The 16,052-nt window shown below is 38.8% G+C and overlaps 1 protein-coding gene across 1 annotated transcript in view; it reads right to left on the minus strand.

Annotated features, from left to right (window-relative positions):
• The window catches only part of NHLRC2 (NHL repeat containing 2), a 65,270-nt gene that overhangs the window by 9,386 nt on the left and 39,832 nt on the right, over positions 1-16,052 (minus strand). The window contains exons 6-10 of the mRNA XM_081251543.1: positions 9,574-9,673; positions 6,211-6,442; positions 5,521-5,643; positions 4,397-4,606; positions 2,844-3,063 (exon numbers count right to left, since the gene is read on the minus strand). Of these exons, the coding sequence (XP_081107669.1) occupies positions 2,844-3,063; positions 4,397-4,606; positions 5,521-5,643; positions 6,211-6,442; positions 9,574-9,673 (885 nt within the window). The remainder of the gene's footprint in view (positions 1-2,843; positions 3,064-4,396; positions 4,607-5,520; positions 5,644-6,210; positions 6,443-9,573; positions 9,674-16,052) is intronic.

A 16,052-nucleotide genomic window follows, 5' to 3' on the forward strand; every position in this document is an offset into this window, starting at 1 on the left:
TTTCTCTGTGTGCAATTAAAGAGCAGTCATCTCCCAATGATGCACTGCTTTCAGACTAATGGACCCAGGCAGAACAGTTAAACTGGCAGTTGAGGACTTGCTCTGAACCTACCGAGGACTGCGGAATGAACGGCCAGGGTTTGCGTTCTCTTCTGCCCAAACATCCTCTAGTACTGCACGGCTCAGCCCTCTCCTCTGTGGGGAGTAGAGGGGGGTGATTTCCCCACAGGCTCAGTCAGTCACTCCAGAGCCAGCAAACTCTCACTCAGCAGTTCCTTCTGGCTAGCCTACCGAGATCTGTCTGTTCTCTTGGTGTGGATACCAAGCGGGCAGTTGCAGGACGGTGGCCGCTGCTCTGAGAAGGTACCAAGGTAAGAAGGCATAAAGCCTGGATCTGGGTCATGTACAAAAGAAAAGGGTGTGAGAGGGCATGAGACAGGAGGAGTCGGGCAGCAAATTCAAAACTGAGGGAGAACCTGTGAAAGAGCGTGGGAGACTAGGACAGAGCAAGATCACTAGAGACAAGAAGTCAGAATTTAGCTCTGGACTAGTACTGTTTCACTTTGAAATTGTTGTCTATTCTGTGAGAGAGGTTGGAAAGCACTGCTAGAAGACAAGCAGTATACTGATTACTTATCAATTCATGAAATAAGTTCACACTGTGATTCCAACACACACCCAAATCTTTACATAATTTACAGTAACTGAATACTTTCGAGAATAGACTCAAACAGGAAATGTTCTGAGATTAAAAGATCACAAATCAGTGACTGAGGACAAAGGCTCTGCCTGGACTCTAATCATAGTAATTCATCTGTATTTAATTACACATCCTCCTCCAACAATGTTTTTTCTTCTACTTGAATGGCATACTTTTAAGCAATGGCTTTGGCATGCAATTTCTTGTAGCAAGAAAGTTAATGGGGCTCAAATTCTACCTTTGGAATCCCTAGAGAAGAAAACACAGCTTCAGGCTTAATAACCGGTAAGTCAAGTCCTAACGATACTACTGAAATAAAATGAACAGCAATTGAAAGCTCTAAAGCGTTTGACAGACGCTATCTGGAAAAGTGAAAGATAATAATAAAACAACCAAAGAACCGAATTAGAAAGAGTTTGTGTCAAGTTAATTCAGTTAAAAGCAAGAATATATTTAAAAAAAATCAAACTCAAGGGAAAAACCAATTTAATTCTTTAGAAGAGAATCTGTGAGATTTAGTGGTATAGTGGCAATCATAATTAATACCGGATCAGGACCCCAGAGACCTGCTGATTAAACTGCTTAGCCAATACCTACACTTCTGCCTCCTTGTCCCTCACCTTGACTGGAGACAAACAGCCCCCACGCGGACTAGCCTAACTTTCAATTCATGACAGCCAGCCTCAAACACAGCCTCCCGGCCGTTCAGCAATCACACTGTATTTCCCTCATGCGGTCACCCTCCCACCCTCCTGACCCTCTTCTTTTTTCAAACCGCCAAAACCTCCCCCACCATCTCTCACTCCCACTCTCATCTGATGGCCGTGCTTCCCCATAATTAAGAAAACAGAGCATGCAGAAGAGCGCTTCCACAAGCATCCACGCCACAGTTACCCATCTAGATCTCTGGGTCGCACACTGGGCCCTCCCTCCTTACCGTGGAAATGAGGTCCACATTCCTGGCAAAGGCCAGCCTGCCACCTCTCCTATCCTCCTAAAGGATACCCCGCAACACGTACCATCAGTCCTTTCCTCTACTGATCTTTGCCATCAATATAACAAACACACTGCTCTCTCAACGCCATTTTTTCCCCTGCGGGCAACTGCTCTCTTTTCCCTTATCTTTTTAGCTAAGCTCCTCAAAGAGCTATCTATATTTGCTTTCTCCAGTTCCTCTCCTTCAATTCTTTTTTAACCTGCTCTCATCAGGCACCTCCTCCATCACTCTGAAACGGCCCTGGTCGAGGACATCAATTAACTATAACATTGAATCAACGATCAATTCTTAGTCCTTATTTCACCTGATGTATCAATCGCATTCAACACAGCTGATCACTCTCTCCTTAAAACACCTGCTCCAGGAAACTACCCTCTCTCTTGGTTTTGCTTCTACTTGCTTATTCACTCTTCAGTCTTCTGTGTGGTCCCTACCTCCCTCCTTGATCTCTTTATGCTGCAGTGCTCTAGAACAGGGTCACCAAAGTATAGTCTGTGGACCGGTGCTGGTCCACAAACCATGGTGAGTTAAGTACAGAAACCAAGAGTGAGGTTTGGAAACTTTTGTAACACCCAAACGCGTAACTAACTGGTGGCTTTGAATTTTATGTCTTTAAAAAACTAATTTCGTTTTTAGGACTAATAACCCTAGAGCTAGTTTGAGATGGAGTAGCACAATGGAAAAGACACTACACTTAGAACCAGCAGAGCTGGGTTCAAATTCCATCTTTTGACCTAATTCAATATATGCCCTTCAGCAAATCACTTTATCTCTTTGAGCCCATAGTCTCCTCATTTATAAATTAAGAGTCTTAAAATAGATGGTGTCCTTTGGTGCCTTTCAGCCCTAATATTCAAGGGCCTAACATTCTAAGGCCACACGAGTCTGTCTCATGTAATGAATCTGCTTAATAGCAAATGGCAGCAATTATGATTAACTTTAGGTGAGTTACACTGTTATTTAATAAAAGAAAGAATCTCAAAGGCTACAGAAAACTGCTAAAGTGGGGTTCGATCTGTATCTTTCTGTTTTATAAGACCTTCCTCAAATCCTGCCCAACTGTAAACATATCACAAATGAGAAAAATCACTAGATCAAATCTCAAGAATTTATGAAATATTTGCATTTGCAAGATTATTGTCATACCTTCAGCTGATAGAAACCAGCAACTGGGTGCTCCTTCAGTTAGCTTTGTTCCTGATGGGAGGTCTAATCTTAGCTTGAACTGAAGAGTTTGCCCTGGAGATGCAGCCACTGGGGAAAGTCTAATGCCTGGAGCAGATTTAGGTAGTCTGGGTAAGGTCTTCTGTTTTTCTACTAGGAATGGGCCGTCCACCATAGCACTTTCAGATCTGAAGACTGGGAGCTAGAAAACAAGAAAATCTGTTTTTTAAAGCACAAGTACTTTATAGTATTATAGACTGACAGAGCTTATTTTCAGACTTCAGTACAAACATGAGATTCTGTGTCAAGGAAACTTAATTGCCATTCTCTTCTGAATCAGAATGTGTTTACTTAAATTTCCTCATGATTATTTTGTAGGTTCAGAAAAATATTGCATCCTGGCCAAAAAACTGCCAACACTTATGAATGAAACTGAATTAAATTAACTGTCCAATATGTTTATAGATAGCAGGAAATTAAAATAAAACTTTATCAATTTAAATGTAGTGGATATAATATACGCCCTCTTATAATTTTCATTGCCAACTATAAGATGTCATTATATCAGAGATCTATGTCAAGAGAAATGACACTTACGATGGGAATCTGTGTTTTTATTTTAAAACACATCTTGGAAATTCCTAGAATTTTAGAAAAAGAACTCTTGCATTTTTCCAGGCAAATGTGATATATAAAGGGGTAACTTGTATTAGAGACCATGTCCATATCTTTAAAATTAGAACTTACTTAAGTTTCTTCCAATCTTATTTTTAAGTCTTGAGAAATGTGGCTCCTAGAGCTTCCTTTAAAGATTATTTGGTAATGGATTCACCATAGGAAACAAAGATTACCCATTAGTCAGAGGATCATTAAAAAAAAAACACCCAAGATTAAACAACCCAACCCACATAGTTTGTATGTGTAGTGTGTCAGTATGTCCATACATTTAAAAACACGTGAGTCCTTTTTTTTTTTTCCTTTTCTGAAAGTTCATCAAATTCTCTCCAACCTCTAGAATCTTCCTCAAACACTCTTGGCACAAATGGAATTTTTATTTTAAAAATAACAGGATATCCTTGGAATAGGCACCCACTCACTACTCTACCCACATGTTTCACTTTCACCACTAGAGATGGCCTAACGAAAAGTGCCTCTGCTGTTGCTGAGGATCTTAGAATCTTTCTTAAAATGATGCCCTTTAACTTAAAGATTACTTACCACACAAAGCAAGAGAGAGGCATGGACAGATATACACTACCAAACGTAAGGTAGATAGCTAGTGGGAAGCAGCCGCATAGCACAGGGAGATCAGCTCTGTGCTTTGTGACCGCCTGGAGGGGTGGGATAGGGAGGGTGGGAGGGAGGGAGACGCAAGAGGGAAGGGATATGGGAACAGATGTATATGTATAACTGATTCACTTTGTTATAAAGCAGAAACTAACACACCATTGTGAAGCAATTATACTCCAATAAAGTTGTAAAAAAAAAGTTATTCATATAAAAGGCTTTAATAGTTAAAAAAAAAGATTACTTACCACAGAAACTGTTTTTGTTTCTAAATCCATCACTTTAATTTGATGGTTATTGGTGTCTGCCACATATAATAACTGACCATTCTCTCCAATACACAAGCCTCCTGGTTCATTAAAAGCTGAGTCGGTAAAACTGGATCCGATAACATTACTTGCATCTCCAGTTCCCGCTAATGTTGTACAGTTTTTTGTTTTTGGATCCACAACTTTAATCTAAGAAGATAGGACAAAAATTTATATATCTGAAGCTCAACTGCACATTTGTAGTATGGAAAAGTATCATATTAAGCAAGCCAGAGAATTCCTGATTGACATTAGTATTCTTAATAAATCTCAGAAAAAGAACAGACATTTCCATATTTTCTTGAAAAGCCAAACATTCAAATTACAGTCTAAGGGGAGATATTTCATTCTGAGGGCTAAACACTATAAAATCCCCAGTTACATCCTGTCTTCTAGAAGCAATCTTTGATGAAATTATTTATGGAATTAAAAAAAATTTTTTTAATGTTCTTTTCCCTCACAATGGGACAAAGTTGAACTGACATTCTTCTCGTGAATATCTAACATTGGCTAAGGATTTGCCTACTTACGTTAAACTTAATGATTCCTCACTGTGTTTCAATTACATTAAATTCACAGTCTATCATCACAAAAATATTAACATTTGGGTTCCACTGACTTTATAAAAAGGAAAAATGCACAGTAAAAATGCAGTAGAGAAAAAAAAATGAAAATGCTGATGAAAACGGAATTATTTGCTAACAGGCGTGGCAACTATGCAGAGGCTCAAAAATGTTCATTTGTTAGTTGACATGTTAATTTCCCTGCTACCTGCCTTCTCATTTACTCAACATGTTACTAAGCAGCTTTAACGGCTTGCAATTCACAATTTTTGGCTACAGTCATTGGGAATTTGTTCAGTCCTTTCCCCCCAGCTCAGAGTACCATCATATCCTCTCTGCAAGAAAGGACCAAGAAAAGAGCAGAAAGGCTTATGTACCGTTGTCCAAAACTGTCATTCCTCGCTATATTTTAGCGGCAATTGTAGGAGGCTCACAGATCTTTCAGCATTTTAAATACCACAAGTGAAAAGCAGGGAATTATATAATTCTTTCAAGACTCACCTTGTGATTGTAAGAGTCTGCCACGTAAAGTAAATTCCTTTTCTTGTCCCAGGTTACTCCAAGTGGGTGTTGAAGCTTTGCATTGATTCCTACTCCATCAACATCACCAAAAGCAAATAAATTCTTTTATTTTTTTTAAAAAAAGAAAGAAACAGCATGTATTAAAATTTTTTACAGTGCTTTGTTAGGGTATAAAGTGAAAATTAAGATAGCTGTATATGCTACTTAAAGGGGAAAAAGTCTGATTTCATATAAATAGGGTTGGGCATTTGACTGAAATCAGAAAAAAATGATAGAATTCTGAACTTGAATTAATTTGTGGTGCTTAGAAATTTTATTCACAAAAATCACATATTTGATCAGGAACAGGTCAAGTCTACTGATCTGGTGCTCCTTCCACCCTACTGCCACATATCTAATCTACATTTTCCCCTTGCTTGGTAATCAATATTTTATCCTTCCTTTTTCCCTGAAACCTTGACATTTATATATAATCAGGTCGAGTCATTTTATTTTCTTAGGTGGTTTTGTTACTTGTATTTCTTCATACTCACATTTCCTTTGGTTTGACTTCCATTTTAACATGGATAAGCCAAGAACTTTCTCCTTCCTAAATTTTATTAACTCTTCACAGTTCAGAAAACCACAAGCTTGTTAAGCAGGCACACCACAGAGAGTGCTTTTCATTACCATGGGATCTCTCTCTCCTCCCACAAGGTGCTTCACGGCTCCATCTTTCAGCGAGACGGTTCTCACTGTACTGCTCTCACTATCTGCTACAAACAGGCAGCTCCAGGGATCCTCTGAGGCCAGAGAAAGACCTGAAGGTTGGGCAAAACCTGCTTTGTGAGGATATGAGTTATTTCGATTCTCTTCATTTCCACTTCCAGCAAACCGAAGGCAGGTTCCTTTTTTTAACTCACTAAAAAAGACAAATTCGTAGGTGAAGTCAACATTGTTATACTGTGTCCAATTTCATTAAACAAATGAATGTAAATGATGGAATCAATGGTGACAGCATTATATACAAAAAAAAAAAAATCCAGTGATCTTGGCCTAAATTGTGCAAATCACCTTTCACTGTCGTTTCTAATCATTAACTTATTTATTCACTGTGTAAGGACCTTTCTACTATTCTCAATGGCAAGACAGGAAATCACTGACAAAGTTAGAAATATAAGAATAAAGATCATATCATTGATGGGATAGTTTTTTTTTTCCTCCAAGTGATCAGAGATAGGCACAGCTAGATCCCACCTTTACTTCCTGACCTCTTCTTAGCTTCATGCAACATTAGGTTCTGAAAGGGAATTAAAAAGATCTAGGTAACCTTTTCTAGCTCTTGATAGTGTAAAGCTTAAATTTTCATTAAAAATGTTTTATTTTCTTGTATATAAGGAGAGACTAGGAAAAAGAATTAAAAGAATAATTTGTGAAAGATAGTCAGGTACTCATTTTAAGAAAATAATATAAGATGATTACACTGCTTTAACTAATCGATTGTACAAATCCATTTCTTATATACACTAGGGAAATTTCTATTTAAAGGACTATCGTAATGATTCCTTCTGTAATGCAGAGAAAGTTTTATACCTTGGTTTCTAAGTTTATGTCAGAGGAACTGTAAGGAAGACATGGTAATGTCCTGGGTTGAGGGAAGGGAAGAAGCTGACTTCAGATACAAAATAATGAGAGACTATACGTATATCATTTCCTAATAGGGCACAGCATGCAAAAGTCTAAAATGACCATCATATCATTTACTAGTTGATATGATCCCAATGCTAACTTAGGTAGGGAGCTGGGAGTGGAGGCAAAGGGATACAAAATGTATAAATACAGCCATTTATTCAAGGAACTCGTAAAAATAACCTACTCAGAGAAATACATGTAATAACGAATATGCCAAACAAATAAAGGAGTTACAACAATCTTAAAAAGGAGTTCCCCTTAATTAAAGGTAGAAAGAGTGGGGAGAAACAGTAACTTCTAAAAGCTCAGTACTTATTACCACTTGAAGATCAGTAACAAATAAAGATAAAGCGTCCTTAAAATTATAATACAGGTCAATGTGATCCAAATGGACACTTTACTAGTGCAAACAAGTGACTCTACTTATGTGGAAACTTAGTCCACTCTTGACCATCTAGGTGCAAAACAGCCATCGCTTACAACAGCATATTCCGGTCATCTCTGCTACTACTTTTTCCCTCATCTTTTATGTTATCGGTCCTGTCACCGGGCTACTATCCTCTCTGGCCTGGATAACAGCCATCGCCCCCTCACTGTACCTCTGTCTCCAGTACTGTCACACTCCAAATGCTGCCAGTGTTCTTTCAAAAACACAAGTCTTATGTCACTTCCCAGCTTAAAACTTTCGATAAAGGTATGCAGAATAACTTGCAAATCTCTAAAAAAGACTCACAAGGCACTTCATGATCTGGCTGCTACTGACATCACTAGGGTCATTTCTTGCCTGGAAAACCTCTACTCTTCCGAACTCCTTTCTACTCTCTATCAGGTTTTAGTTCAGTACCATCTTCCAGGAAGCCTTCCTTGATACCTCAGATCTTATTTCTATCAGGTGTTCCTCTTATTTATGTAAGGGACAACTTCAATTTAAAGGACTACTGCAGTGATTCCTTTTGCACACAGCACCTGTACTTCCCAGCTATTTTTTGTTTGTTGGCTGATCTGATTCTTCCTCTGAAAACCCACTGAGGACAGTAACCACATCTTTTCATTTTATTCTTAATATAGTGAACATATCATTTCATCCCTACTGCCAAGCATAGTGCCTAGTTTGCTTAATAAATATTTGTTAGATGAATGATTAAATGTTGCAAAACCTCGTACAAAGCAACACACACATATACACTCTTTAGACTATCTGATATTTTGGATTATCTATATAACTGCCCCTTTCTACTGATAAAGGTAACTAAGGTGACTGGCACTTACTTTCTAGGGTGGTTTGACAGTCTTTATGGTCTGTGACTTTCATTCATTTATTTCTTCTGCAGACCCTTACTGAGCTCCTATCATGTGTCAGATACTGTGCTAGGTACAGGGGACACAAAAGTGAATGAGAAAGGGTCCTTTCCTTTAAGAGGCAGTCTACTCGGAGAAAACAGTTATGTAAACAAATAACTGCAACCAAAAACAGAAGGTGAGAGAGAGAGGGGTGAGAGGGAGAGAGAGGGGAAGAAGGGAGAGGTGGGAGGGGAGGGCAGGGAAGGGGAAGGGAGGGAAAGAGAAAGGCTGGGGTGTTAGGGAGAATAGGAAAGGCTCTATAGAAAAAACACAAGAAAATTTGTAGAGACACTACTTTACTTTTCCAGCTTTATATCCCTAACAGTGGCAGCAATGCTACCAACATTTACTGTACATGCCAGGCACTAGGCTGAGATCTTCACACATATTAATTCTCAAAACAAGCCTATGAGGTAGACATAAATAAGGAAACTGAGGCTTAGAAAGTTAAAGTGACTCTCCTAAGCTCATGTAGATAATAAGTGGCAAAGCCAGGACTCAATCTCAGGCCTGACTACAAAACCTGAGCTATTAACTACTCTGCTATGCAGTCTTCAAATATTTGAATTAATGATCAGGGATATTAGAAATATGCATTAAAATAAAAGATGTTCCCAGTTCTCCTTGTAGATGCTCGGTGGGACCGCTCTTCCCAAGCTCCCCAAAGTTGGGTGTGGTCACGAGCCTTAATTGGGCTGATGAAATGTGAGTAGAAGTGATGTGTGTCACTTCTGAGGAGTTTTCAGAGCCAGTGAGCAACTCACCACCTCTCTCTCTGCCAGGACAGCTGGCAGAGCTCCAGACGGTGGCTGCTGCATCAGCCTGAGGGGCAGAGTAGTGCTCCCCCAGCAAACAAACCTCGTCCTAAGCCACTGGGGACCTGGGCTGCTGGTTACGGTAGCACAGCCCAGCACATCCTGACTAGTACAGTGAGAGCTATGAGGATGGAGACTTCGGGAAAAGGAATTCTGTGAATGCCATGTTTACCCAAAGAGAGATGTTACCAATGTTACCACTTACTTTTTCTTTGGTAATCTGCCACAGTCCAACAGGAATGCCCATATCTGATGAGTCCCTGCCATGGCTATCCACAGAATGTCATCTCTTTGGACCTCTGAACCTTTATGAAAATAAACAGTAATTACTATATATATATATATATATATATCTGGTTAATACAAACATTCCCAATCTTTCAGAAATTTAAATTAAGGGAAGACAGTAGTATGTTTATAAATCATCTGATGGAAGAAAGTAAAAATATTTGCAATGTTTTAAGTCATTTTGGAAATTTTCCCATTTTCCTCGTGAGAAGTTTACTTCTTTAGACTTATAAGTTTACATTCACAGAAATCCGAAGTATTCTTAATAGCAAAATGTCCCCCTGCATCTCTGGGCACAGTGTTTTTAAACATCTGATTTCTTATTTTATGTGACAGAAGAAATGGGTTGACACACACTCTCCAAAGAAACTCTGGCACTCAAGTACCTAAATTACATGCTTTAGGAATATAGGAATAGTTCTTTGAACAACTTCTCATGAAAGGACTGTATCTTTTAATAGTTTAAGAAATGTATATTTCCACCCCAGTATTAGCTTTTAGACTTAGACTCACATCACTGCTGCTCTTTAAAAATCTACTGTTTAATTGTTGTGAACCTTTTTCAAAAAGATATGGTTGACATGTAATAAATCTAAGAGTACACTATATTACAATATAGCTCTTTTCTAAGATTAATAAATAATTTTCTGTTTTGTAAGACTGATATTACAACTTATTACAATGTGACAAGGCTCTGTTTCTCAAATTAATTCTATTTTAAAAATATTTAATTAAGCTGTATTCTGAAGCTTTTACATGTAGTTGAGCCATTTTCACTAAAATAATTTGGTCAGACATATGCCAAAATAAATATCTTGGAAAGGCTATTTTATTTGTACTTTCTTTAACTTCAAGTAGTTGTGTCCAGAAGGAATTTTTCTTCCTTAACTTGAATGACTTTCAAGTGTCTTTTCACAAAATTAAATTGTGTTTATTTAAATTTTGTCTAATTTAATTTAACAAAAATAATGTTGATGGTCAATAAATTGTGGTTGCTATGTGCCAAGCACTTTACAGAGATTATCACTTAAATCTTCTCAAAAGGCCCTTCCTACAGGCCCTTTACAAAAGAAACTGAGGCTTAGACAGGTTAGCTAGCTTGCCAGGATCACAGAGCTAGTAAATGAAGGAACTGGAATCTGAACCCAGGAAGTCCAACAAGAAAGTCTATTTAACATGCTGCCTCTTTTGCTGTGTTAACTGCTATCATATGAAATCTAAAGGAAAGTAGTTTATTTCCATTTAATTTTTCATAGTCAAATATTTTTAACAAACATAATTTATATTAAAGTAACAGTGGCATCCATATATTCTGGGGACTCAGTCTCTGCTTAATCACTTTAGAACTAGATCAAAAGCTTTTCATTATTATATTCTTTTATTTTATTTTGCCCCTGCCATGTGAAGACAAAGGTTGAAGGTGACCGTCTATAAGCCAGAGGAGAGCTCTCACCAGAAACCAATCATGCTGGCACCTTGACCTTGGACTTCTAGCCTCCAGAACTGTGAGAAAATAAAATTCTGTTGTTTAAGCCACCCACTCTGTGGCATTTTGTTATGGCAGCCCGAACTAAGACATTGCCCCTGAGAACAGAAATGAGACAAGGAGATCCGCTATCAACACTTATTTAGCATCATATGAAGAAGTAAAAAGCATAAAGATTGGAAATAAATCTATAATCATTAGAAGATGACATGGGTTTAAAGCCTCTCTACTTTGCCAGAGAAGAGCTGTGTTGGTATATACAGGAGTGAAAGACCAAATCAGGCCTCCATTATCTACTTCTCCAACCAGGCCAGGCTAGTTCAACTAGGGTCTACCTATGAGGCCAAAGCTTGATCGTAATATCAGTGTGAGCAACTGTTTGGTCTTGGTCTCTGTGTACTTATTTCCTTTAGAAGCTGGAGGTATGAGAAATAGTGTAGAAGCAGAGGCTGTCTCAGGTGGGGATTCAGGAGTTTATGATTCTACATACCAGCTGATGAGGATGATAATGACAACGGGGGGCATGGTGGTGAAAATGAAAACCATTCAGAACATTTCCTGTTTAAGGCACTGAGCTAATAATCAGCACTTTATATGGATTATTTCCTTTAACAACATTAGCAAGTCTAATTATTATCATCTCCATTTTATAAAGAAATTGAAATTCAAAGGGGTTAAATAATTTGTTGGTATTCACACAGCTAAACCTGGAATAATAATCCATTAGTGAGTCCAGTTCCAGGTTATTAGTGTTCTGATCAGAATGAAGGGACTACAGAAGTGAGCCTGTGCTCTTCTGGCCAATACTCTGCTTGGCCCGTTCTCTTTTCTCTCCCTTCCACCCCTGCTCCATGGACTTAGCTTTGGATTCAGTTACCCAAGTGCATTTTAATGTGTGATCAGAAATTGAGATCTGATCAAATGTAACCAAGGCTTTATACTCCAGTATCTGTGGCTAGGTCACTGCTTCTGCCCTTCTCTTCTTGTAGCCTCTGGAATAGCCTGTGGCCAAATAATCTCTTTCAAGTATTTTTTCCAGTCCCTTGCCTTTCCATTTTTGGTTTGGTTCAGCTTATCAACATCTCCTTGAGATTTTTAAAATGAGAATCTTATAGCAAACAACAATAACAACAGACACTTATATAGTACTTTCTATGTGCCAGGCACTGTTCTGGGTGCTTTCCGTATGTTAATTCGCATAATTCTCACAATAAACATTTGAGGTAGATACTATCAGTATCTCCCATTTAGATGAGGAAACTGAGGCATCAAGAGGCTGAGTAACTTGTCCAAAGTCACACAACTACTAAGATGTGAAACTAATTAGAACCCAAGTGGTCTGGCCCCAGAGTCCAGGCTCATCACTTCCTTGCTAAACTGCCACTCAAGAAGTTTTTACCCTGCCTGACCATTTCACTGAGGGCTGAAGAGTTTGTTCTTGTAAATAAAATGGGAGTTTAAAAAAATGGGGGGGGTGTAGTCTGGCATTTATAATGTCTGTCAAACTAATAATCATGTTTATATTGTTCATCCTGGATTTTTAAATCTAAAGTATATAGTTGTGGGACTTCTCTGGTGGCGCAGTGGTTAAGAATCCTCCTGCCAATGCAGGGGACACGGGTTCAATCCCTAGTCCGGGAAGATCCCACATATCATGGAACAACTAAGTCTGTGCACCACAACTACTGAGCCTGCGCTCTAGAGCCCACGTGCCACAACTACTGAGCCCGTGCTCTAGAGCCTGCGTGCCACAACTACGGAAGCCTGTGCGCCTAGAGCCTGTGCTCTGCAACAAGAGAAGCCACCACAATGAGAAGCCTGCACACCACAACAAAGAGTAGCCCCCGCTCGCCACAACTAGAGAAAGCCTGTGCACAGCAACAAAGACCCAACACAACCAAAAATAAATAAGTAAAATAAAATAAAATAAAAAATAAGATTTCCATCCTGTTGGGAAGAAGTCTCTTGACTTTCCCCTCAGCTTAAAAAAAAAAAAAAGTAGGGGCTTCCCTGGTGGTGCAGTGGTTGAGAATCTGCCTGCCAATGCAGGAGACACGGGTTCGAGCCCTGGTCTGGGAAGATCCCACGTGCCGCGGAGCAACTGGGCCCATGAGCCACAACTACTGAGCCTGCGCGTCTGGAGCCTGTGCTCCACAACAAGAGAGGCCGCGACAGTGAGAGGCCCGCGCGATGCGATGAAGAGTGGCCCCCGCTTGCCGCAACTAGAGAAAGCCCTCGCACAGAAACGAAGACCCAACACAGCAAAAAATAAAAATAAATAAATTTATTTTTAAAAAAAGTATATAGTTGTATCACCAAGTATAGGTATTAGTTCCTTCTAACAAGAATGTGGCAATCATGAACATTTCAACCTTAAATTAAGAGTGCACTTGGGACTTCCCTGGTGGCGCAGTGGTTAAGAATCCGCCTGCCGATGCAGGGGACACAGGTTCGATCCCAGGTTCAGGAAGATCCCACATGCTGTGGAGCAACTAAGCCCGTGAGTCACAACTACTGAAGCCCATGTGCCTAGAGCCCGTTCTCTGCAACAAGAGAAGCCACCACAATGAGAAGCCCCTGTACCGCAACAAAGAGTAACCCTCTCTTGACGCAACTAGAGAAAGCCTATGTGCAGCAACGACGACCCAACGCAGCCAAAAATAAATAAAATAAATTTATTAAAGAAAAAAAAAGAGTGTCCTTAGAATCACTGACTTACAGCAGTCAGAAATTAAAAATAAAAAAAGGACAATGCCAATAGCTAAAAAGGTTTTGGGAGTTAAGTATTTTTAAAGGCAAAATCCCTCATAATTATCAATTATCAAGAAGGATTAGTGAAATAGTTTCAGAAAACAGGAACAAAATCAGCAAATGAAATATGAATATAAAAATTACCTGCAGTCCAGCTTTTACAAATTCTGTGTTATTTTAAGCAACTATGATCAAAATAGATCCCACCGACTAGAACCCTCGTAATGGCATCTGTGAAATCATCCATTAGTGTAAATGGTTTTTTCTGCACAGCTTCTAAATCTCCCCTGTAAAGCAAAGCCTTAATCCACTAGGAAAAAGCAACAAAGTCTGTCACTGCCAGGGCACAGGAAAAGACTAATTATAACTGGAGGAGGTGGAGAGGAGAAAAAAAAAAATCTCTCTACTTCTGGGGGAGAGGCAAGGAAATGTCTTTGGCCAAAGACCCCAGACACCAAGTAGAGATTTCCCACTGCTGGGAGAGAAGTGGGAAACACTTCAAAACCACTCACAAATATAAGACAGAGTTTAGCTGCCAGAGAGAAGGAACAGAATCACTGAAAAAGCTCTAAGCTCTCCACCTCGTTTCATGGAGGCCCAGGCACATAGTGCCTCCCTAAGACTGAGGCTCACCAGAACAACAGAGAACTCTCCCTTAGCCCCAATGCAACCTAGTACAGAAAGACAGCAGCAGTCTATCCCTCGGGGATCTGTGCTGGCTGACTGAAAGCTGACGGTGGAGTACTAACACTAAGAAAAAGTCTCTAGCATCTAGCCCTCCAGGCTTAGGCAACAGCCCACTGCTAGAGGACCGTGAAAGCTATGGTGATTTGACAGAACTCACAGCAATAATAAAATCCAGATCCAGGCCAGCTTCTGACTAAATTGACTCGACCTCCTATAATAATGACAAATACTATTGATCTCAGCCTCTATAGTTCCACGCATGACTGGAATTTAACAAAAAATGAGAAGATGCACATAAATGTAAGCAAAACAAAATAAAAAAACAAAAAACCATTTTCAAGAGACAAAGCAATCAACAGAAACAGACTCAGAGCTGATCTGAAATTTAGATCTATGACATAGACTTTGAAATCACTATGCTTACTATGGTAAAGAATCCAGAGAAAAAGATGGCCAATATACCTAAATAGATGGGGAATTTGAGCAGATAAATGAAATCTCTAAGAAATATTAAAATGGAAATACTATTAGAAAAAGAATAATATCAGAAATGAAAAATTCCTTCAACAAGCTCATCAGTTGACTAGACACAGCTGAGGAAACAATCAGTGACCCTAAAGATAAATCAACAGAAATTATGTACACTGAAACACAAAGAGAATAAAGGGTGAAAATTTAAAAAAACCCAAAACCATAATATGTAAAAATTGTTGAATATAATATTAGAATCTAACATATGAGTAACTGAAATCCTAGAAAGAAGAGAAAGGAGCAGAAAAACTATTTGAGAAGATAATGGTTGAGAATTTTTCCAAATAACGAAGGACATCAAGAATCCTAAGCAGGATAACTCCTAGACATATCAATCAAACTGCTGAAAACCAAAAAGAAAATCTTGAAGGCAGCCAGAGGAAAAAACACATTTTTTATACTAAGGAACTAGGAAAAAATTAAATCAGACTTCTTGTTTATACTATGTAAGCTATAACACAGTGGAATGACATCTTTAAAATATCAAAAAAAAGAAAAAAAGCCAATCCAGACTTATTTATGGAGTAAAAATAGCTTTCAAAAATGAATGCTAATTACTTTTTCAGACCCTCCCCCTCCAAAGAAAGGGTCAAGAGAAATCATTGTTAGCAGACATGTGCTACAAGAAATGTTAAAGTTAGTTCTTCAGGCAAAAGCAAAATTATTCCAGCCAGACATGAGATTTTTAAGAAAACAGCAACTTTGGGAAGCAGTTTGGCAGTTTCTTATAAAATTACACATACACTTATATGATCTAGCAATTTCATTCCTAAGCATTTGCTCAAGAGAAAATATATGTCCACATAAAAACCTGTACACAAACATTTATAGAGGCTTTAATCATAATTGCCATAAACCAGAGACAGCTGAAATGCTTACCAACTGGTGAATTAATAAACAAATTGTGGTACAGCTGTACAATGGAATACTACTCAGCAATA

This window comes from Mesoplodon bidens (genome assembly GCF_964165515.1).
Source record: "Mesoplodon bidens genome assembly, chromosome: 1".
NCBI classification, from domain to species: Eukaryota; Metazoa; Chordata; class Mammalia; order Artiodactyla; family Ziphiidae; genus Mesoplodon; species Mesoplodon bidens.